Genomic DNA, 23,704 nt, shown 5'->3' on the forward strand with positions numbered 1-23,704 from the left:
GTTCTAGCAATGAAAATGCATCATATTAAATAATGGGTACTTTGTGGTCTCTTTGGATATATGCGTTTTGTATTTATTGCTTGCTCTACAAAATAATGAACTGGAATAAAGTTCTCAGATAATGAAACATGTAGCAACTTAAACTCCTGGGACAGCATACCCTTCACCCTGTTATTAATGTACAGAGGTGTTGGACAGCAGTTTAATATCCAGAGTTTTTTTATCTGGCCAATAGGGGGAGCCCCAAGTGCTCATACCAGGATTAAACACATGGTATTCTCTTCATTTTCAGGAGGTTGATTATTCTGTAGATATCATATACATTTTATTACATTTGGAAGGTCCTTTTCCTGCCTACATACATTTCTTGTGGTTATGGCTTGTTTCATAACCTGTAGTTCATGAGATCATGTAATCGCCCCAGAATGTCATTAATCAGTGTCAATCCTCAAAGGGGGATAATTGTTAGTGTCAAAAGAGAAAAAGGTTTGAGATTAGTGTTCTAATCTTTTTGGAGCAGCACTGCACTCTGCATAGAATCAGATAGAACTGGGAGCTTTTAGTGATTTTATTTTTCCTCCAGCTTCATTAAATGGAAGATGATGTGTGTTGTGACTAATGTCTCCACCCAAGCTCACAAATCTAAAATGGGGTGTGAGAGAATACAGAGGCCTGGTGAAAACCAATAGGGTATACAAATGTGCTAAAACAACACCAGCAGCACAGTGTATACCACTCGTCTCTGAGACTACCCAGAGGTATCCAACACCGTCCAGGTGATAAAGGATGTAGTGTTAGAATGCAGCAAGAGCATTTTGGAAAGTACAGCGTGTTAGAGCAGGGGAAAAGTTGAGCAGACAGACAGACAGGCATTAACTTCCCTCACAGCTTAGTCCCACTCTAGACTGTTGATACCCCCAGATACCAACAGTAGACTCTGTTTTACATTCACCTCCATCTGCAGAGAGAGGCGAGAGGGAGAGAGGGAGGCAGCAGAAACTCTCAGCCATATCAGATTTCTCACTTTTTCTATCTGCCTTTCTCCAACAAACTTTCTCTCTCATGCCCCCTCCTCTGTCTGCCTCTTCCGTTCACACTCTGTCTCACTTTTTCTGCCACTCTCTCTCTCTCTCTCTCTCTCTCTCTCTCTCTCTCTCTCTCTCCCCCCTCCTCGTCTGTGATCCTTTTCGGAGGCTCTGCTGAGACTTCCTCTCCTCTGCAGCCCTATTCTCTTTTAACTCTACATCTGAAGTTTATATGTAAACACGGCCCGGTGTAAACAGGCTGCGCCAGTTGGCCAGCCCTCCTCCAGTCCAAACCCTGTTTATTTTCCCCTCCACTCTTTTTAGAGAGTGGGTCAGTTTCTCTGAGGAGAAATGTCACCTTAACTTAGACCCAGATTTCTAGACGGGATGTGATTGCATTACATGTGGAGCTGCTCTTGTTTATTTTGGCACAAACAAAATCTTCTCACATGCAGTTTTTAGGGGTCCAATCAATGAGCTGCTCAGCTTTCCCTAGGAGCACATGCTGTGGCTGCAAATGGCCTTTTCCATTCATCTACCACTATATAAAGCCTTTCAAAACCCGTTCACTAACTGAGGTCAGTTGAGGACATGCTGCTGCTGCTGCTCAACATTCTCTGAGTATCTGCACTGTGACTTTTTTTTCTTGGTGGAGACTTATTCATATCGTGTATTCAGATCTTTGCAGATGCTCCCGAGTCATGCCCTCTTTCACCTGCTGCCCCAGTATTCTCTGCTCCCGCAAGGCAGTCCAAGAAGCTGAGTCGACAGAATCGGCCCTTGGCTGTCTACAATCCACAAGCCCTAGACATTCAGAATGGTAAGAGACATACACATGTGCACCTGTATAATTTCAAACCTCTGAAAATATTAAAGGCACTTGAGTATACATTATAACATCTCACAGAATTATGATTGCACTAATTAGTAATTCATGCTCCCAAATTAACACTTGTTTGTAAGATGTAGGTAGATTGTTAATGTTCTGTTCACTTGTTCACACTCATCTTTCAGGAACAGATGTTATCCTATGTCTGTTTAAAAAATGTCAAAGATAACATAACATTATCTGCAAACAGGTAACATGAATTGGCATAATTGTTTTGCTTCATTATTTCATCCTGACATTGTGTCCATGTCCCATTCATGTTGGTATTCTGTTTTGCCGTAATCAGTCAGTAGCGAGTGACATATTCATCCCACAGATGTCATTTTGAGTCAATACTGAAGCTGCAGTAGCAGTAGCAGTTGCCAGGAGCAGTTAGCATAACTTTTTTCACAAAGATCAAAGCTGTTACAGTTAGTAAGTCGATTAACAAAAGCTTGTATGTCACGCTATTTTTCATGAATGTCGCTAGGTCCCTGGAGAGTTATGAAGCTAGCTAGTTTTGGAGAAGGCTAAAGACTATCATCACCTATCTCAGTCCAACATCCAAATAAAACTATACTATACTACACTAATATTAAACTGCAATGTATTAAACGCAATTTGCCCATTTAAATTGACCTGACTGTTTATTTGTCACAGTGTGTATTGCTGTCTGCCATAGTGTTTAGTATTTGTGATACTACCAGTGGGGGCCGCCAGAGTCCGACATTTTCAAATCCCACACAAATTTAGGGCAATTCAAGGGTTTTAATTGCTTATTTGTGTTTGCAAGTTGTTCATTTTAATTTAAATTTAATTGTTATTAAATTACATATAAAAAACTTTAGTGCACTAATTGTTAAAATACATTTAGTTGCCAGTTTATCGGATATACCTAATTATACTACAAAATTACCATACAGTTGAGTCAACACGTCTCTAAAACAAAAACAGAACAGGTTGGATCTATTGCAGGGCTGTTGTAGCAGACTGCAAGACTGTACTTAAGCCTGGTGTACCTAATAATATGACAACTTAGTGTATTTGACCCTGATTCCTACTCTGCTCTGAATCCATTCACTCACTCGTTAGTCTGTCTGGTCCCTAGTCACCACTAAGAACCACAGCGGTGGCTACAGATGACACACTGAACTCAGTCGCACCCTCTCTGTAATGCTGTGTGGAGAGATTTGCATCTATGACTTTGTCTGCCCTTGTTTATTTTAAAATGCTTAAAATTCACTTCAGCTTCCTGAGACACTCGACAAAAAGGGAGACAATGATAAGGGCCCTCTCCTGTGCATCAGGTGAGCTGATCACCTGACCTGGTGACCCAAACAATCTAACTCCAGAAATTTCTGATCCGGGGCCAGCCAAATCCCTTACCCTCCACAATTCAAAAGGAATCTAAATCTGCTTACCAGATTGCCTCTCTTTACCTCCCTCGCGCCAGCTTTTATCGTGGGGTATTTTAATATCAGGGATGAAAGGCATAATCCTTTTTTAACCTTTGTGTCTTTTATATGAGTCCCACATAATGGTTTTAAAGTTGTCTCAGCATTCAGTGGGTAAAAGCAAATTTAAGGACAATGAAGTTAGAAAGAGGGAAGAGTGGTTATGTATGCATGTCAGTCTACCTGTGACGCTGAATGTGTCCAATATGCCTGCAGACGTGACAGCATGTATAGGGAAGTGCATTAATCAGAGTAGAAGTACAAATTATATTTTAGTATGATGATTTCAGATCAGTTATATATGTATTGATTATTGTAAACACTACATCTACATGTTATCACTATCTAAGATAACTTCTTAGCAAATAGTTGCTAATTTAATCATTCGGCACTAACAGAGCAACATTATCAACTTAGAGTCATGTTTCTGGCCCCTTGGAGAATGTAACTCCAATATTTAATTTCTTTTAGCTCTGTTTTTGGTTTCTACCAACTCCTGACAGAAATACCTGGCTCTTGGGCTCCCCTGTATTCACCAGCTAGTCGATAGCTTTTTCCGTTTCTGCTCAAAACAGCTGCCTGCCACAGTCGAAAATGATGAGAGCAGTGAAAGTTAACCAAATTCTTTGTTCATTTATCACTCTGAGTGACCTTTTTCACATTGTTAGATTGTTACTTTTGTAGCACAGCACCACCAGCACTGTATTTGATACGTGGTTGTTATATAAATATCAATTCTAGCCACTTTAAATTTTCATATGCATTCAATATGCTAAAAAATTGAGCTGAACTAGAAACAGCAGAACAAAGTATTAACAAAGTTGGCAGAGGCTTACTAGTGAATAATAGGGATGCCTAAAAAAATACCTAAAGCATGAAAATGGTAACAGATTTGACTTTTCCAGAAAGAGCTACAAACCATAAAAACAAACAAAATACACAAAACCAGGTCCTACTGCTTGATTCCACCAGGCTGATAACACTGAGTCTTTTTTTTTTTTTACATAAGCTGTGTCAGGCTGCACAGAGCAGAGTTAGACGTAAGAACGTCTGAACCCCAGCCTATGGCTGCCCACCGCTGCTAATGTATATAGGATGGGTCAAATGCAGTGACTTTTTTTTCTTTCCAGGTATGTAAATGCTGTGAAATGACTGAAAGGCCCTGGTTAGATTAGAAACCGATTTAACGTTTTAGAGTGGAATCTAAGCATTACACACTGATGGTCAACCCGCACAGGTGTTTCACTTATTTTGCCTGACTGGGACCTTTCTTAGGACTGTGTGGGTGACTGCAGAGACTATGCTTGATTGACACTCCTGTTGTACCTGTGGGGGGGGGGATTACACCTTTGTCATTTATATTTGTTCAGGAAGTTTGGCAATCTCACATAATTCCCAGCATAGCACCAATAAGCTATGCCTATTCTATGCATAAATATTGTTAGTAAGTTTAAAACATCAAAATGAATCTACATACTGGAATGACTCAACTGTGATTTATTTAGGAGCAAACAATGTGTTTCGCCTGCAGCTTCCTCAGGTTTGCTCAGCAAAAATTGTTAGTTAGTTTGTTAATATTATTAGGCTATAAGCCCAGCATCAGTTTAGTTCAATCTAAATTCAGTATGGGGTTTTGGTTTAAGTGCTTTGATATGTTTGTGTTTGCTGGGGAAATAAGAAGAAATGCTCCAAACCAACTACTTTTTTAACATCAACAGTTGCTTCGGTGCTTCTCCCATCTCCCAAAAGCAGGATCTTTACTTGACAGTAAAATTGAAATAAAAGAGCTTGGATCTCCCTTGTGTTTTTTAGGTTCCTGTCTATAACTGCAGAAGTGTATTATTATGAACAATAAAAACTTGGTTCTAAGTCTCGCCTGTTTTGACAGTAGTTTGATTTACAAAATCCCCTGTTGATGCAGCAATGCCTTATGTATTGATAAATTATTCAGCGGTTTTATCAGGCAAGCTATCATCAGTAGGTTGGAATAGGCTGAATCTTTTACAGTAGAATAAAATTAATGAAAGACTGTAATTAAACCAAACACTGTTTTTTTGTGTGTGTGTGTGTCTCTGTGTGTGTGTCAGCAGTGGGAGATAGTTCCAGCCTAACTCCTGATGAGACATCAATGGGCAGCAATGAGTCCGTATCTTCCCAGTCATCGTCAGCCTCGACCTCGGAGACACCTATAGAGAGGAGTGACCATGCCCCACTTAGCACCAGCCTCAGCTCGGGCAGCAACTCCAAGTAAGGGGTTCACTATGCTCAATATGTTACTGTACACAGCTGACAGTGCAGGTATTGGTTGTTGTGAGGCAAGTGGATCCGCAGTGAACAAAGTCATAAGTGAGTGAACATGGTTTACATATGAATGTGCACTGTATGGATTGCAAATAGAACTAATAAGTAATTTAAATATTCTAATTGAATATTTTGATCACTATTTTGTAGGGATGCACGACGATAAGTTTTTTTTTTTTTTCAGCCAATATAATAACTGATAATGACCTGCTACTCATGGCCGACCTGAACTGCTAGTTATGGTTCATATTGCAGCAGAATAAAATTATGAGGTAAATCCTTCCTAAAGTATATTAATATGCAGCACACTCCAATAAGAGCCAGAAAATAGTGGCTCTTAAATTTTGTTCCCTGTTCCCTGTGAGATTATTAAATTGGAAATGCATCTTGCCCTCACTGTAGATTGACCAGTTGAATACATTTTAGCAGTTAAATTTTACTGCAATGTCAAGTTGCGACGCAGTTTGTCTTTCCTGCTCTGGTAAAACGAGTATTTATTATTATTGTCATTATCATTAACGAACAAGGTTTTTGAATATTGTGAATTCACTTAGATTTATAGAAAATAAGCATCTAAATTGTTCTTCATTTTTGACATTCTATACGCTAAGTAATTTATGAGTTAATTAAAAATTAAACAATGGATGAATCGAAAGTGAAATACATTTTTAGCTTCAGCCTTGATGTTTATGCTATTAGTCAAATGTCAACTGTTTGTCTTTGTCTCTTGTACTAGAACTAGATAGAAAATGCGTCAATAGTCGATGCTTTGCCTCTCTCTGGCTTTTCTTTTCTGTCCTCACTCTCTCTACTAAGTCCTTGGTCCTTTTTGTTGTTTCCAGCCCGTGACTTGTCTTGAATGCTGATGTGAGAGATGAATTATTGGGTTATGCTGCAGATGTTAGACTCTCTGCTGTGTCATGTCTACAGATTCACCTTGAAATAGACTTTTTCTCATTCACTGTCCCCTTCTCCTTCTCCATCGCCTGAAAAGAGCTGTGAAATAAAAACAAATCCGCTCTTGCAACTTGACAGAGGACAATGTGATTCCTCTCTCACTTTGACCTCTGTGGGTGTGTGCCCACCTGTGTGTAGGCATGTTTGTATCAAGCGTTTTCTCTAAGTTGCAGGATTAGACAGACAAGGCTGTATATTACTTACGTAACCAACTCCTTTTTTTCCCCTGTGGGTATTTATTTTTTTTTTTTCTGCTTTCCCACATATGTGGCATCATGTTGGAGGACGGAAGGAGCAACCAGGAGGAGGTCGTAAATCTCAGCTCTTATTTGTTTGGGAGACAGGTGGCCGAGCGTTGGCCGTGTAAATCGTATTGACATTGGGGAGATATTCATCTTGTTTACCCTTATAGCCGCAGCCCCTGTCCCTTTATGAAGACTTGCGCCATATGTCACAGGGTGTCGCCCTGGCTTTGTTCACTCATAAATCTTAGCATGTGAGATGGTGGAGACCTGTTAGCACAGCACCTCTCTGGCCTGGAACCCAGGGATTCGGCTTTAGTCCTAGCCAAAAAGAGCAGTAGGGATGGCAATTGCTAGATTATTTCCAGCCACTTGCAGAAATGTATTATCTGCACTCTGGTCTGCTCAGAAGTGCACCTGGAATACAGCATATATTTTACATTATTTCTTGCAAGATAGCTGCAGCAAAATCTGCCTGGTCATACACAAATGCATCCTGACTCACTATATCACGCAATAACTCTTTGTGGACTGTGGCATGATTTATCATTTCCGTCGTTTTCGATGTCTTGCCTCATTTCTCCTCTTCTGCCTAAATTCAGTCACAGCTTCTCCCAGTGGTACTGTTGCCCCAAGTCCCTCCCAATGATGTTACCTTTTTTGGCCACTTTTCCTCCTTCTCTCCTGCCCTACCCTCCATGCCTCTCGCTGGCAGACAGCTGTGGATCATAAAATGGTGGATCAGAGGTTATTTCCTGCCCACCCAAACTGGCGGAGGCTGGACGGGCAGCTTGGCTGTAGGTTTGATCCCACTTTTTACTAGAAACACTACAAAATCCCACTGCTGCCCTTTTTCCTTTAGTAGAAAGGCAGTTGATAGCCTCGCTCATCCCCGTGTTAGCTCCACGCCAGGATCAGCGAGGCCTGGATGCTGCAGGGTGAAATTCCTACAGTAATGAGAAGCAGCAGTCCACCTCTGTTGATGAATTTCTCCCTGCTACTAACCTGGCAGCATGTGATAATGTGATAACCCTGATGGCTAAAATAATAAACTAAAAGACCTTCAGTTGCAGTTAACTTTGGAATTCATGATGTTTTTTGTATATATAATGATGTAATTTCTGCTGGATAATATGTATAAGTAAAACTTAGTATTCTTAAAATCTTATGAATGTTACCAACATCTGGAGAGGGATTTTCATGTGTGCCTTACATACAGTGCATTTTCACACGAGTCCCCATTTACTGTATTTAATCATGTTTACAGAAGAAGCTTAGCTAGTGCCTGTGATGGGTAAAAACAACGGATGAGCAATTCAAAGCTTGATGCTATTTTTGTTGAAGAGAAATGGCAAACGATTTCCCTCGGTTTGGCTTAGCTATAATTGTGAAAGCAATTTTGGGATGAATCCATTTACCTCTGGTACATTTAACAAGTTTCTAGGGCAGCCATGTGGCATTCACTGATTTTCCCTAACTGTTTATTTCTATAATTATTTAGATATCTGTTTATTTTAAAGATCTTCACAGATCTGTATAATCTTCTTTCAGCTGAATTAAGCAGTTTGATATGTTAACTTTTCTATAATATGTGTGTTTGCATGCATTTTCTGTTTTTAATTTGATTGTATTTTGGGCTTTTTGTGTGTATCTGAGTGGGTTCACCTGCAGGTGGGTGAAGTGTTGGTGCTCCTCTGCTCTCCCTTCTCTTGGCTGTGACCCAGGCAGACAGTGGTTGTGCCTGGGCCCAGGTTAATGAGTGGATTTGCTGCACTGCAGCGCACTATCCCCCCATGCTGATGTGGAGCAGCTGAGCACCACAGTGGCCCCACACTGCTGCAGAGCTATAAATCACCCACAGTCAGGCCAGGCCCGAACAGAACAGCCACCGCTGGGGATGGACAAGTGCACTGAGAGGGAAGCAGGGGAAGAAATTGAGGGAGAACGCGTTGCAGAGGGGGAAATGGAAGCGTGAGCTCTGTACTGTGCATTCACCTCCACCTATGTCCACATAAGATCCCCTACTATGTTCCCCCTTAAGGCTGTCTTGCTCTGTCTCTTCCACCAGTGCCAATGTGACAACTATTCACAACATCCTCTCAACCTCCAGCCCCTCCCCAACTGCTCCCTCTAATTGCCTTTATTAACGTCTCTATGGGAGCGGCAGCTAGGAGCAATTTGCTCATTATGTACTGTATTAGCACTGGCCCTGGGGCAGGCATGGAACACAGAGGGATGCCTGGCTTAGACTCCTGCTCTGCTCTGCTCCACTCCGCCTTTACCAGGACCCCTACCTCCATCCTGTAGATCAGCCATAGACTCGTTGGCCCTGACACCAGCCAGTGTAAAGCACAGCTACTACTGTCACAGATAAAGCATATGGTCGGGGTCTTGGAGTGTAAGTGTTTGACTTTACACATACAGAAGTTTTATACATTAAAGTGGGCATTGAATGTAGGCTCTTTGGCATATGTTCTACAAATCTCTGGAACAGGGACACCCTTTTTTCCAAAAGATATTCCCTTATTTGGAGTTTTGTTGATGATGGTGGAGAGAGCTGTCAAACATGTCAAAAGCAGATCAAAATCTCCCATAGGTGTTCCACTGTGTTGACATCTGATGACTGTCAAGACCACAGCGTATGATTCGCATCATTTTCAAGCTCATCAAACAGTTCAGTGACTTCTTTTGCCTTGTTTATGGGGCTAGACTTTTTTGTGTTCCATTTATTCAAACTTTTCCTTTAGTTTCTCACCTGTCTGTACATTACAAGCATGAATGATAATGACTGGGATATTCATTTATCTTCTATGATCCAGGATGGTTTTTAATGTTTTCGTCTAAAGTCAAAAGCAGAATTGTTGTATCAATAGGGTTCATTCTTTTGATGTCACTCTGAGTGGTGGTTGCATACAGGTTTGAATTACAGTTTTAAATAATTGGCCAATGTATGAATAATCCTTCAGAATTCATGAATTCTGTTAAATTCATGACTCCTTTTATTTTGATTTAGGTCTTTAATCTGAGTTGAGCATAGGGGTTGAGAATCTGATTTTAGCTGCTTAATCTCACAATTATGTTACTAGCTGGCTTTAGTTCTGGAGCACAACAAGTTTCATAACTATGATACAGATGGTTAAATTCATTTATTTGTATGACTTTAAATTTCATGCCTTCAGATAAATATATCAAAGTTGCTTTTGATGCTTACCTTTCAGGTTAATATGGACTACTGTTGAGTCCTTTTGAAGAGGCTCTTTGGCAGATGAAGTGGAATGGATTATTTAATTTATAGAAGCCTGTTGTCCTTGTTATTGGGATGAATGTACACCCTGCACACAATGAGAAATCAAAGTGCAAGTCCTCCTGCATGTAGCTGCTGTACAGTTAAATAAGATGGATAATTAATTTATATGTTTGTTTGTCAAGTGTGTTGTAAGATATATTATTCAAATTTTAGAATGTAACTTTATCATAGTAAGTAAAGTCATTTCTGACTTAACTTTGACACTCAGAACATGAATGTCACAGCATAAGTGACAGAACATCTGGAGTCTTGATGATGATTGTGGATGGTGTCAAGATCTACCACTCACAAAGCCACATCCCATTGCAAATTTTGGTCTGAATTTAATTCACAAGGCTTTGGATTGTTGTAGAAATGCATTCTCACCTTGTCTCCATAACAACAGGTTGCTCAGTTTACCTGTTGTTCTGTTTCCACCACAATGTATGAAAACACAGCATCTGTTTTTCTTGGTAAACGTCTGAAAAGCCACCAGGTCTGACATTTGAAGGCTGAAGTCTTCTTCATTTTTAAATCTAAAGTAAAAAATGGTCTTCAGGGCAAATAGGCCATCTTTTCAATCAATGCACACAGAATCTGTAGTGACTAAGTTATTATTTTTTTTATCTGCAGGGCCCCCACAGCAGGAACTTCCTGGTCCACTCTTGGAGGGCCAGGAGAGAGTCAATCTGCTGCCAACACAGCTGCTTCTGAAAAAGAAAAGCCTGAGGAGAGGTAAGACAGGGTTCCCTCTCTTTTGGGTTCTTTGCCTGTTTTCCTCCCAATAGGATTTTATAATTGCAGTCCACTACTTTTTCCCCTGTCCTTTATTTCTGTTTCTTTAAGTCATTTTCACACTCAAACTGGGTAAATGTCACACTCAGAGATTCTTTTCATTCCATTTTCACCCACTTGCTCCATTACTCGCTTGCTCTTCTTATCTTGCATGTTCACCCAACAAGAATCCCTCTCCCGTCGAACATCTCCTTGCAGTCTTGCACGTCAATATTTTCCCTGACTTTCTCACATATTCACCCGCCCTTAATTTGGTTTACCTTTGAGGGATCTAAATGAAACACAAGTGTTGGCTGAAGCCGGGGCAGCAACCTTCTCCCCCTTTCTGTCAAACCCGGGATACACACACACACAGGTATCTGAGCGAACTGGATGGGACTGTGTACACTCTGCACGTTACACTCATCTATTGCTCCGCTTCCTTGAGAATAAATGCTGAATTTATTTTCATTGCTTTCAGTTGTTACAGAGGAAATTGCAAACAGCTCGTTCATTCTATGGGCAATCCATTAATGTTATTTTCGTATAAATACAAATCCTCATTTTTCCAAACGCGGTTCCACAAGAGTGCATTCTTCCAAAATTCTGAATTCAAGAACTCGGCTGAACATTGTTGTATTGACAACTCTGTGACCGCAAACTTTTTTTTTTCAGTTTGTATATCTTCTTTCTCCTCTCTCATCCTACATTGTTGCTGCTCTGCAGAAAGAATATGAAATATTTATCAGGGCATCGTGTGTTGAAGGCACAACTTCTACATGGTAATGTTGCTGGCATTCAAGATAACGGTTTGCAATGGCGAGCAAAACAACCTTTCTGTGGAAACAGTTTTTATGTTTTCGGGAACGCAATGGCATATAAATGCGGCTTTTTACTAACCTTTGCAGAGCGATGAATATGGTTTCTTTGACAGCGCTCTTTTACATCAAACTGATTTAAAATGCGGCTTCTAAGCTCACAAATGTGAATTTAAAAGCTGAAGCACAGTGGAGAGAGATTTCTATTCTACCTCTGTTTGTGTGAAAACCTACTTTAGAATCCCCCCGCCACTTTTTAATTATCTCACCATAGATGGTTGTCTGCTGTGCGGACCTGATGTGTGCCTGCCTTTTCGGCTGTACAAAACCTGCTACAAACAGCGTTGCATCTCATTGTGTTTGTGCACGCACACGGGTGCATGTGGTTGTGTTTTGTCTTGCTCGCTAGTCTGTCTAGACTGGAGATAGGGCAAGACAAGAGTGTGTAGTGGCCCGGCTCCTCTCTGGGTACTTTTGCTTATTTTCAAGCCTGGCCCATTTCTGCTGTTTCAGGCTAGTGAGTGAATGAACAAGAAGGCCCCGGGCCCAGATTGAACTGTGCGGTAATCCTCCCCAAAGCTCCGCCAGCTCACTGATTGCCTTCATTTTTCAGTGTCACCAGCAGGAAAGCCATGGCAGTGTACCCATGTGAGGCTGAGCACGACTCTGAGCTCTCCTTCCAGGTCGGTGCAATATTCAACGCCGGTAAGTGTTATCGCCTACACCAGTCGCTCACTCAGAACCAGCCCTGGCATATTGGATTTGGAGGAAAACCGAACACCCAATCTGATCTTCAATCGAACAGAGAGATGAGACGAGGAGAGGGAGAATGGGGAGGAGGGGGATAGGAGACACAGATTTGCTCTTCAGTGCGTCTGGAAGAGGCTCGACTGAGCTTTAATCACTCTCAGAGGAAATGAGGATTTTGTAGTTCCTATTTTTTGTCAAAACCCTATTTTGTGAGACAGACACTATAGAGATACTATAGTCTTTGCAGGGAAACATGTGGTGATGTCTTTGATAAGACCCCACAATGCACTGCAGTGTATTGGTTGTTATGTTCTTTTCTTGTTCTTTCAACCTAAATGGTCAAAAAAATATTTTTTTGTCATCGTTAGTCTCCATTGTCTTGCAGATTTAAATAAACCATCTCCCTTTAAAGATGTTACGATCTAAACGTTCAAATCTGACAGCTGCCATTAATACATATAGATTAGACAATGGAAACCTCCCCTTAATCATCTTTCTATATACTGTATGCACAGTATTCCCTTTTGTTCTGCCTGTACATTAAAGCCATCAATGTTCCATTGTTGGCTGAAAGAGTTCATGTCAGGATAAATGCCTACGATGGCAAAATTCAATTTAATAGAAGGTGGTTTTCCAACTCCTAAATATGAACTTATATTATCTGAATAATAATAAACACGAAAATGAATGAAGTATCACATTTTCATAAAGTAAATTAAATTATTTTCTAGCCCACACTTATTGTAAAATTTCATTTGCAGCTTAACCCTTTTGTTAGTAAAAGTATTACTGAACGATGACGTGTGTTTCTTTTGGATCTCAACTTAAATCTCCAGTTACCTTGATACAAAATCTGGGGAGCTTTAGTAAGTTTTGCTTTCATTCTGTCTGTCCTTCTTCACTTAATCAGCCATCAATTTAAGTGATTGACATGTTACATAAACGTTACATAATGAGGTTCTCATTAACTAAACATTAACAGTATCTTGAGCACGCTTGACATGTTGTATACTTTGCCGCACTATTCAGTTATTTCTAAATGTGTTTGAGACTTTCTAGTCTGAGCTGTGTGCATAAAAAATGTGCAAAAGGTCAAGAGGTCTGAATACTTGAGCAAGCTGCTGAACATACAGTTTGTCTGAAGAAAGATTACAGTATGTTGATGCCTCCTCACCCTTAAAACTGAAACTATCTTGCTTATTTATTTTTTTAAAGGTGAAATTTGTAATTGGTTGTTCCTAAAAATGTCTGTTAAAATAACCCCATAGCAGTAGGGGAATGAAAGTTTATTATTGTACTATGCGCATGTGCATATAAAGTTGGGGGTCTTTGTTTCTTACTTGATCAAAATTGAAAAGACAAGTCTTATTCTAGTGTATTTAAATTTATTCTAATTGGGACAAACAGATATAAAACACCTTTAACAACCTGAGAAAACATTAGTCATGCAGAATGGGGTTGTATTCTTTTGGTAGCCCTTATATTAGAAAATCTGTCAGTCAATTTAGAAATAAAAAGCTGGTTCAAATCATGTGCTTTGAATTTTGGTGGCATGTCAACTCTTTTGTCTATACCTGTATGAAAGATTGGGCTTTTATGTTTCTTGTCCTTGTTCAATAGACAGATAAGAGTGGACTCGTAAACACATTTCTTTGTGCCCTGAGGCAGGCTGAGACATGTTACAAGAGAAAAGGAATTAAGTATGAAGTATTGAATTAGTTTATATCTTGACTTTGGCCTTAGAAGTTCTCACCGACAATTTATCCATGCAATTGTTGACTCACAAATGCACTCAAAATTTTAAATTGGCTCACTTTGGAGACAAATAAAGAATCTTGGGAGGATTTTGAGAAGGCATGCCACAGAGCTCTGACACATCTGTCACACTAAATGGTTTGTGAGAGCACCGTTTTGCTGCTGAAATTCTAGAAAAATTGGATCCAAAAACCGACTTGAGATGTACAGTAAAGATAAAATGAGTCGAAGTGGAGTTTAGTGCAACCGCATCATTACTGTATCCTCTTCAGACCTGCGCTCTGCTCACTCTGACACATACTGTATACTCACTGGAGGACTCTGTGTCCTCTGTCTGTCCCCCACCCTCACCCTCCCTGTGGTGTTGTCCCCCCCATTGACGCTGTGTCCTCTCCTGCAGTGACCCAGTCGAGAGAGCCAGGCTGGCTGGAGGGCGAGCTGGAGGGAAAGAGGGGCCTCATCCCTGAAAACTACGTGGAGATGTTGTAGCCTCAAATGGAAATATTTATGGACAAGTTATTACATCCACCTGGAAAAATCTGCGGAGAATGCATGTGCCTCAACTCTGACATTCACAGTAGAGCCTTGTTTATCCAAGTCCCTGAATACTCTCAAGCAAGTGACAATATATTATTACTGTTGGACTATTCTTGATACACAAGTATATGCATTTTTGGCTGGCAAGTAGACTTTTGTGATGCATGTGCAAGCATGTTTCTTTGTTTGAATTTACTTTACTACATCAATTTCATCGTTGTAATAGCAAAATGGGTTTGCACTTAAAATATTATGCTGTATACAAAGATGCTGTAGCCTCTAAACATTCAGGTAACTTTGTTAGCAGCACCAGAGAATGAGTGCCTCTCTGTTAAAGGCCTCCCTCTCTCCCCTAGTTATACATGGTATCCATGAGCACCCAAAGTCAAAGAATGATCCTCAGAAACTGTAAGGATCAAGGAATGTCAGAATTCAAATCACTGTAATCAGTTTTTTAAGATATTTTGCACCAAATTCAGTAGCTTTAGACCCTCTTAACAATGTTTGTTTTCAGCTTTTAAAAGATTAGAGATACTGTACCTACCGTGCCTCAACTATCAGCGTTACACCCAGTGTAAATGTATGTACAGGTTTATATGAAAACGAATTGGAGTGTTACTGCTTTAGCTTTTAAAATGTTGTATTCTTCTGTCATTTTAAGAATATTTGGACAGTCAAAATGAGGCACATCACTATTGTAATTGTATTTAATTTAATTGGCACATTGATTGCATGACTTTTGAATTTTAAACACACTCTGTACTGTTTTGTTCTTGGTGCACTCCTTTACAGAAACACAGTAAAACGCCTCTTTGATGCCTAATGGACCTCTTGTGTTAAACACTAGCATCAGAGAGTCAGCAGAGGTAATGATTTAAACCAAGTGTTTTTCTTGTCAAAGGATCTGTTTTTGTTTGTTTTTAAAGCTTATTTTAAACGTTGCTCAGTTTCCTCTGAGCAGAGAAATGATACACTCCCACAAAGTTGTAATTTTAGTTTATCGTTATTTTATCTTCAACTTCAGAGGAATAAGTGATCAGAAATCACAATCAGAAAGTTTTATTATCAGTTAGAACACAAAATGCAGTATTTCAAAGTTTTACATCTGTTCAGTGTATGTAGAGTTATGACTACCAAGTATGTTTTACACGTCTCCGTTAAGTGATGGACAGTTTTCATTTGGTCTAGCATGTACACATGTCCCATTACAATTCATCCCTCCGCTGTTCAATAAGACACTTTAATTTCTCGGAGAGCTTTGGTTCAGCAGACTGTGTTTGCAATAATTTAAGACACTGATTTATGATGTTTGTAAAGGGCCTTGACTTCTTTTTATACCTTTGGGTATTCTGTTGATCAATGTTAAACAAATAAAGTTTTGTCTGTTCTTTACTGTATTATGTATTCTTGCCATAAAATAAATGTGACAAATGAACATTTAAAATTTAACAGATTGAAGTCTTACAACTTATTAGCATGAAAAAAATGTTTTCTCCAAACATTATCTTCAGATTGCATTTGTTTTCCAAAATAAGACACAGGACAATGAAGGAAAGTACTTTTACGGCCACATTTTCTTGATAATAAGTGTCTGTACTTTAAAATTATGTTTGGGGAAATGTGTCTAGTTTTACCAATGTGAAATCTAGCGCTGTGTCTAATTTTTTCATGACTCATCTATTGTGTCACTGAGAAGGCCCCCCATTTCCCACAGAGTCTAAGAATAAAGTGACTATTGAAATGAGGATTCATTCTGCAGCCAGTACTGTTACAGTGAGTCCATGTAGTGTAATATAACCCTTCCTCTTTATATTGACCTGCACTGGTCCATCTGACTAAAAGCTACTTCCAAAATAACTTTCCAAAAGGGAATTAAAAATAGATGTAATCTTTCACAGAGGCAAACACACTAATCCACCTCCACCTCCCTGATCCATTAACATCAGAGGTTCACGCATGTTAATTCTTAGACTACATCTGTGTAATTAACACACCAAATGGCCTCCAGACCTTGTGCTTTGGCTTCAGTTACATAATTACCATCAGTCCACCACCACACTAAGACCTCCAGTAAGTGGGCTGATGCACTATTTAGAAGTGTAAACACGCACACTTTGTCCACTTTGAAAATACCAGAGGTTGGAGCTGTGGTTTCAGTGCGACACATATGTCCACCGGCTCCCTGAAGCAAGTGCAGACGCCATGATTACATAATGAAATGAGGCAGAGCTAATGAGATAGGCAAAATATTCCCCCACTATCACCACCACCACCACCCACCGCCTGGGCCCTTCATCATCATCTTCCCTCTGCCAGAATACTGCTGAATCATAGAGACATCCACCCTGCCTGCCTCTCACTCTGCTTTGGACTGTCTGTCAGAAAGCGTGCCATGTTGCTCTATCTGCCTTCCTTTTCCCTTTTTTCTTCTGCCTACCTGTCTGTGTCTCAGGAGTATTTAAAACTCCTCTTGCTGTCGCTCTCCTCCTTGCCTTCCTCCTTTTTCCATTTCCTCTTCTGCTCCTCAGTCAGCGCTCCACTTCTCTTCTGGTGCTCCGATAGTTATTTTTTAATTAAATCACTTAATCTTTTCTCCTAAACTTGGGAATATGACAGAATGAACAACAGTGGTAAAATCTGGGCAGGTCAGATTCATATTTGAGACCTGTGAGCTGCCTTCATATCACTTGAGATTGAAGTTGTGTTACCGTGGTGATTTCTGTGTCTCTGCATGCATTATGCATCACCGTCTATCAGTCTGGGATGATGTATACATCAGTGTGACCGTGTCCATTTGGACTAGATGTAAGTGTGTTCGAGTAAAAATCCAGATGGACGTTTTCATTTCTCATTTCCCAGATTCCTGGCAGTGTGCCAGATGTCCTCTGCCTCCCATGACGCAGTGTCCTTCAGCCCCATAACATAGTCCCACACGGTGACTCAGCTTAGATCAAAGCCTACAGCAGTTTACCTCTAACTATGAGAGAATGACACAACTAAGTGCCACAAATGTGCCTGAATGTCCCAAGCGTACATGTCTGGATGTAACACTAACTTAATACGTTCCCGTGTCTTCGTCTGGTTCCTTCAGAGTACAAAGCTTCTGAAATATATAATCATAATAAGACTTGATGTATTATTGGGGGTGAAAACTGAGTGGGAATTTGGAGAAAAGTGAATTTCAAACATAAAGGAGAGAGAGTGTGTGTGTGTGTGGGGGGGGAGAGAGAGTGGGCCACAGAAGCCGCCATGTGCGCGGGCGCAGCCGTGAAATCAGCCTGATCCAATAGATTCTGTTTATCTGGCACGACTACAAGTGAAAGCAATTGGAAATCTGGGGGAGATTTGGAAAGGGCTGTGGATTCGGAGAGAGAAAAAAAAATGAGCAAAAAAAGTAATACTGTCTGCTCTACAGTCTGGCAAAGCAGGCGTGTTTTCAGATCAGCTTTTAACAAGGTTAATGGTGATTTTTCTCCACAGGCGCCGTTTTACTGTAAAAGTCTCATCCTTGCATGCTTTATCTCTGTCATTTTTACTCTCTTCCCTTTCCGTTTGTCTTTGTTCTCTTCATCTCCTCTCCCTGTGACTGCTGTACCTGCTGCTGCTCCACATCATTTCTGTTTTTCCATGCTAACTCTGTGTTTTTTGGCTCATTATCCTCCCCAGCCACCAAATGCAGCTGTTTCGAATTCATCCACATCAAACAGCACATTTTTTAGGGCACGTTTCCTAGCTTCTGTCATATGGTGGAATTTTCACCACGCGCACACACACAGACATACACAAACAGAAAACTTAAATCACATCAAATTATCAGTTTAACAGTTTTATTAGAATCTTGCAATAGTTTTGCAAACACAAGTATGGCAATATCTGCATCAAGATATACAGTAGTAACTGGTTTCAAAGATGTTTTATTGGTTTATGTTGAAGGATGTCTACTGTATGATTGTTGGATAGTTGCTGAGAAATATTGTACAAAGCATCTGAGTAAAAAGTCATTTTTGGAATTGGAAAAAAAGCATTTGTATATATTTATATATTCATAAGAAATGCACTGCCATGGCCGTGGAGATATGGCTTAGTCTCTCTACACCCGATTCATCATTGTGTACAGAAAATGGCAATGACGTGCCTCGACATACAGTGACGCGATAGTAAGTGTCCTGTGAAACAGCAGTTGAACACATTCTGAATCATCCATGCCTAAAAGGAGTTAATTTAGCAGGAGGCAGCTTTTAAGATGTTTCTCCCTCCAGTCGGGGAAAGGCCTTTTATTTTCTTGTTTGCAGTAGGTGGTGACTGATGATCAATAAATAAACAGTTGATTCATTTTGTTGTTTAAGGGCATATTTTGACAATTTGAGAAACACTTTCTTGCCGAAAAGGTTAGAAGATTGATACCACTCTCATGCCTGTATGAGAAATATGAACCCGCAGCCAGGGAACAGTTAGCTTAGCTTAGCATTAAGACTGGAAAGTGGGAGAAACGGCTAGCAAGATCTGGGGTAGATTGTTTTTAACCTTACCTTACCATGCTAAGCTCAGCCAACAGTCTCCTGACAGTAACTCCATAGTTAACATATAGATGTGAGAGTGACATCAATCTTCTCATCTAACTCTCAACAAGGAAGCAAAGTGTATTCCCTGTAAGGTTGAACTATTCCTTAAAACATTAATTAATTAATAAAATCCAATCAAGCCAGCAGCCAAAGCCTATATTTGTGGAGTACGGGAGGGTCGTCCGGGGGCTTGATAACATTGGCATCATTTCCAGGAGTCTACTGTGAATAGATTTTACTATTTTAACATTATCATTCTTTGGGACATATTTTGTTTCTTTTATAATTAAAACTTATTTTAGCAATATTTAGTTATTAACTGGTCAAAAACAGTCCAATTTGAATTGGATAAACTTCAGGTCTACAGTGTCTACGTCCATCATTTAATTTAATGTTGTGTGTGAACAAAGTTTCTATTTTAAAGTCAAGAACTTTCTTTCACGTATCCCAGCTTCATTAGTTTGTGATTTCTTGATTTTATTGTGGTGCTCATCAACAATACCTCCATGGGTTAGGAAATCATATCAACAGCAACAACTCAAGGATCCATCACTTGATACATCTTGTTACAAAATAAGAAATACTTTTTGATTATTATTATTTTTTGTCTGAGCCACTTGAACAATGATGCAAAAAGTAAAAAAAAAAAAAGAAAAAAAAGAAAAGATGCAAAATCAAATAACTTTACTTAATAAGAAGATAATAAATGTACTCTCTCTAACATTCAGGTAGTAAGTTCCATAAGTCTCTCACAATGTATGATACATTCATTTCTCTATTTGGCCCTTTCTGGCACCAACCTTTACTGTAAATTCTTCTCTGTGATCCAACACACAGAACATGGCGAGTGGGAAACACATATTTTTCCAATATTCCAACAAGATGGTTAAAGTAGAAATGTTTTATACTATACTCAACATAAGGACTTGCTGTATTATTTACAATATATACTGTAAAATTGTAAATCAGGTGAGATAAAAAGGCACAAGTTTCCCTTTTTTAAATACAATGTAAACATCTCATCAAAAAGCATGCATTAACATTTCATTTTACAAAAAGGATATCATTTTTAGACAAAGTACTTAAATATTGTTTTCCAGCAAAATATAATTCTCTCAAAAATACTTTCCCATTCATCCTATGAACCTTTAGACAGTTTTTTATTCCTTAAAAAGGACAAAAAAGGGGCAAAATAAAGAAACAGTGAGAGATTAGCTTAAGGGTCTTTCACAACTTGAACACAATAATGCACAAAAAAGACGGATTGTAAAATGAGGCCTTTCTGACAAGGGACTGTACAAAAATTTCATTTATTTCTTTTTATAAAAGAGCAATACCCTTTAAATTATTTAAGTAATATTATCTCAAAATCACTTATTTACGAAAAAAATAACAAAATAGTGAAAATACAGCCAGTGTCTACTTTTGAATAAACAGCGGCTAAACAACTAGGTCTATAAAAGCCACTGAAAGAGTGGACTAGGCCCAGGCGCCATCTCTGTTGGTGCTGATAGACTTGAGCGCCATAATATTTTCACCCCAGAATACATAAAAAAAATATAATTCTGGTATGAGAAAAAGTTGAAACACCCTCCCCTGCTCCCCCCCCCCAAAAAAATTTAACTACCCTTGAACAAAAAATTTAAAACACCACCACCCTTTTATGAACACCTCAAATAATTTTTGTACAGTCCCTTGTGACAGTTGTGATCACGCTACCTCCATCTCTTTGTACACCAATCTTTACACAATTACCACCACAGAAGAGACCTCATAATGCAGCACAGTGCCATCACTACAAGAGCTGTGGCCACAAATACAGTACACGACCACCCTGCTGTGCTAATGATGTCATGTCGTCTAACTTTAGGCTGGGTGACCATGCAGAAAGTCTTTTCCCGCATGATCACAGTTGCTTATCAAAACAGACAATTCCTGCTAGCTGCTCTAATGCCTCATTTCACATTGTATCTCCTCCGTGCAAATCTAAATGTGGAAATAGGATACGGCTAATCCTATAACATAAATGCATAATACCCACGCTGAAAGAGCAGATCAACTATGCACATGCTTGCCAGAAAAAAAAACACAAACACACACACACACACACACACACACACACACACACACAAACACACAAACACAAACTTAAGCCACACTTGCTCCATTCACACATGTAAATACATACACACAGGGCACAAAAAAATAATAATAATCACACGCCCCCACTGTTTTTCTTCCCCAGTGGCTCTATCGCTTTTCAGTAGCATCATAGTAGTGTTCCACAACCACCCAGAAACCAGTGGGGTGTGAGACAAGTTAATGGTCCAGATGACTGGGCCTGCCATACCTAAAATAGTAGTACTTGGCCCAAAGATAAGATAAAGGAAATAATCTAAATTAGGAAAGGTGATCATACCAACAGTTCTTCATCAAGCATTCATCAACATGTACCTCAAAACATCATCTGTACAACAGCTGAATAGAATGTGTTTAAGAAGTTGTTAATACCTGTACACATTTGCCTGGTTTTGATACATTAGCCATTTGCTGAAAGCACTGCAGAGTAATGCTCCATTTTGGATTATATCAACTTTACAGAGTATGTGTGTTTAAACTGTGTGTCCATACAGTGTATTGTGTATGGACTGCCTACGAGTTACTGTACATGTTATGTTTTGCCTGGCTTTGTAGAAATGAAGCACCTTAATGTAAAATGACTGGCTTGTCAAAAACTAAACCTTTGCAACACACTTTTATAAAATGCTTTTTATTATTTCTGGGAAGAGTAGATAAGTGTTGGTTCACAAAGGGCTGGTTTTGCTTCATTGTGAGTAAAAACAGACATTTGGACAGCTGCTCTGGAGATAACACAAAACACAATTACTATGGATGCACCTCAGTCAAATCCATTACCAGCGGACTCTACTGAAATTGTCTCCGTAAATGCATGTTTTCCATCCTGCAGCACTCCTGACCACTTTTGCACAAAGGTAAAATCGCTCATCAATATTGTCTTAATTCTACACCACAATGCCTAAAATAGTGACTTTATGACATGGGAGCTTCACGTGCAAGCTTTCTTTACACAAGAGAGACATTTTTTTTTCAAAACGGCTTTAGCTTTGGACTTTTGCATATTAGTTTTGATTGTTTTACTACATATTTTAATTAAAAAACTCAGTATGTGAATGTTAATGATGGCTGTTATGACACTGATTGAGATTCAAACTTGGACTTGTTAGATTTAATGTAATTATCCAGCTTATGATAACGCTTGTATAGCCCTTGGAATATATTCAAATAGACCTTTCGCCTTACAGTCCAGAATTTCTGTGCCTCCTCAAAACTTCCGTTGCCCTGTAGTCTTGCAGTATGTTGCTACACTGCAAAGCAAAATCTAAGTATTGGCATATTTTTTTCCGTAGTGCTATTATTTTGAAAGACTGCATAAGCCACATTTAATATTTGCAAAAACGTTTTCTCTAGATTTGTAATCTGATTTTAGTGCATGTGGAGTGCATCTGTGCGTTTGTGTGAAGGCATGTGGACAGCATGTGTATCAATTTCCCTCTACATATGTGTGTGTGTGTGTGTGTGTGTGTGTGTGTGTATTTGTGTGTGTGAGTGTGTGAGTGTGTGTGTGAGTGTGTGTGTGTGTGTGTGTGTGTGTGTGTGTGTGTGTGTGTGTGTGTGTGTGTGTGTGTGTCTGCGTGCGCAGTGAATGTATCTAGCGCATCCTAAGAAATGTATGGCTTTATCTCCATAGAAAATACTGTTACTGTCTTTGGGGCAGGGAGGGGGGCAGGGGGGGAACTTCGGGATGCTTTGTCACATTTGTCACAAGTCCTTCTCGCCGTGTCGTACTCGACTCGACAAACTATTCACAGCTCTGACCCGCTCGCGGTGACTGCAGGGTCAAATCATTATCCCCTTTTTTTTACTTCTGTCACCACGCCACTTAACTTTCCCATCCAAGAGGAGGACGCTGGCATACTGGGCGACAGGGTGCAGGCCAACTGGCCAGGCCTTCCTTGCACATTTTCTTCTCTGTTCTTGAACTTCTTCCTCCTCTCTTCCAGTTCTTAATGCTGCTTCTGTCCCAACTGTTAAGCAAGTCACTTCTTGTGGAAGTAGATTGTGTGAGTGAGGCCTGACTCCACCTTTGGTATCTGGTCACTGATGATCTCCACCAACATTTCGGGGAACTCCACCTTCAGGGCCTGGGACTCACGAAAGGTGTAGAAGCAGAAGTCCAACAGGTTCCCCACCAGCTGGACAACACAAGCACACAATTTAATGAGACACATATTGTAGTCATAGCTTTTTATTGCTGCTTATTTTATTAGGATGTTATTTATATGTCAAAAATTGA

The 23,704-nt window shown here is 39.7% G+C and overlaps 2 protein-coding genes across 4 annotated transcripts in view; one reads left to right on the forward strand and one right to left on the reverse strand.

Annotated features, from left to right (window-relative positions):
• The window catches only part of arhgap10 (Rho GTPase activating protein 10), a 48,388-nt gene extending 32,229 nt beyond the window's left edge, over positions 1 to 16,159 (forward strand). The window contains exons 19-23 of one of the 3 annotated variants that reach the window (XM_051386048.1): positions 1,704 to 1,845; positions 5,438 to 5,594; positions 10,767 to 10,868; positions 12,339 to 12,430; positions 14,631 to 16,159. In XM_051386048.1, coding sequence (XP_051242008.1) covers positions 1,704 to 1,845; positions 5,438 to 5,594; positions 10,767 to 10,868; positions 12,339 to 12,430; positions 14,631 to 14,719 — 582 coding nt within the window. In that variant the 3' untranslated portion in view covers positions 14,720 to 16,159. Of the gene's footprint in view, positions 1 to 1,703; positions 1,846 to 5,434; positions 5,595 to 10,766; positions 10,869 to 12,338; positions 12,431 to 14,630 lie in introns of all 3 variants that reach the window. The other 2 variants (XM_051386047.1, XM_051386049.1) reach the window with 2 other exon arrangements.
• A 3,626-nt stretch (positions 16,160 to 19,785) lies between these two features.
• Positions 19,786 to 23,704, reverse strand: part of nr3c2 (nuclear receptor subfamily 3, group C, member 2) — a 74,547-nt gene continuing 70,628 nt past the window's right edge. The window contains exon 9 of the mRNA XM_051386052.1: positions 19,786 to 23,603. Coding sequence (XP_051242012.1) covers positions 23,448 to 23,603 — 156 coding nt within the window. The 3' untranslated portion in view covers positions 19,786 to 23,447. The remainder of the gene's footprint in view (positions 23,604 to 23,704) is intronic.

Source organism: Dicentrarchus labrax, unplaced genomic scaffold, assembly GCF_905237075.1.
Source record: "Dicentrarchus labrax unplaced genomic scaffold, dlabrax2021, whole genome shotgun sequence".
NCBI lineage: Eukaryota > Metazoa > Chordata > Actinopteri > Moronidae > Dicentrarchus > Dicentrarchus labrax.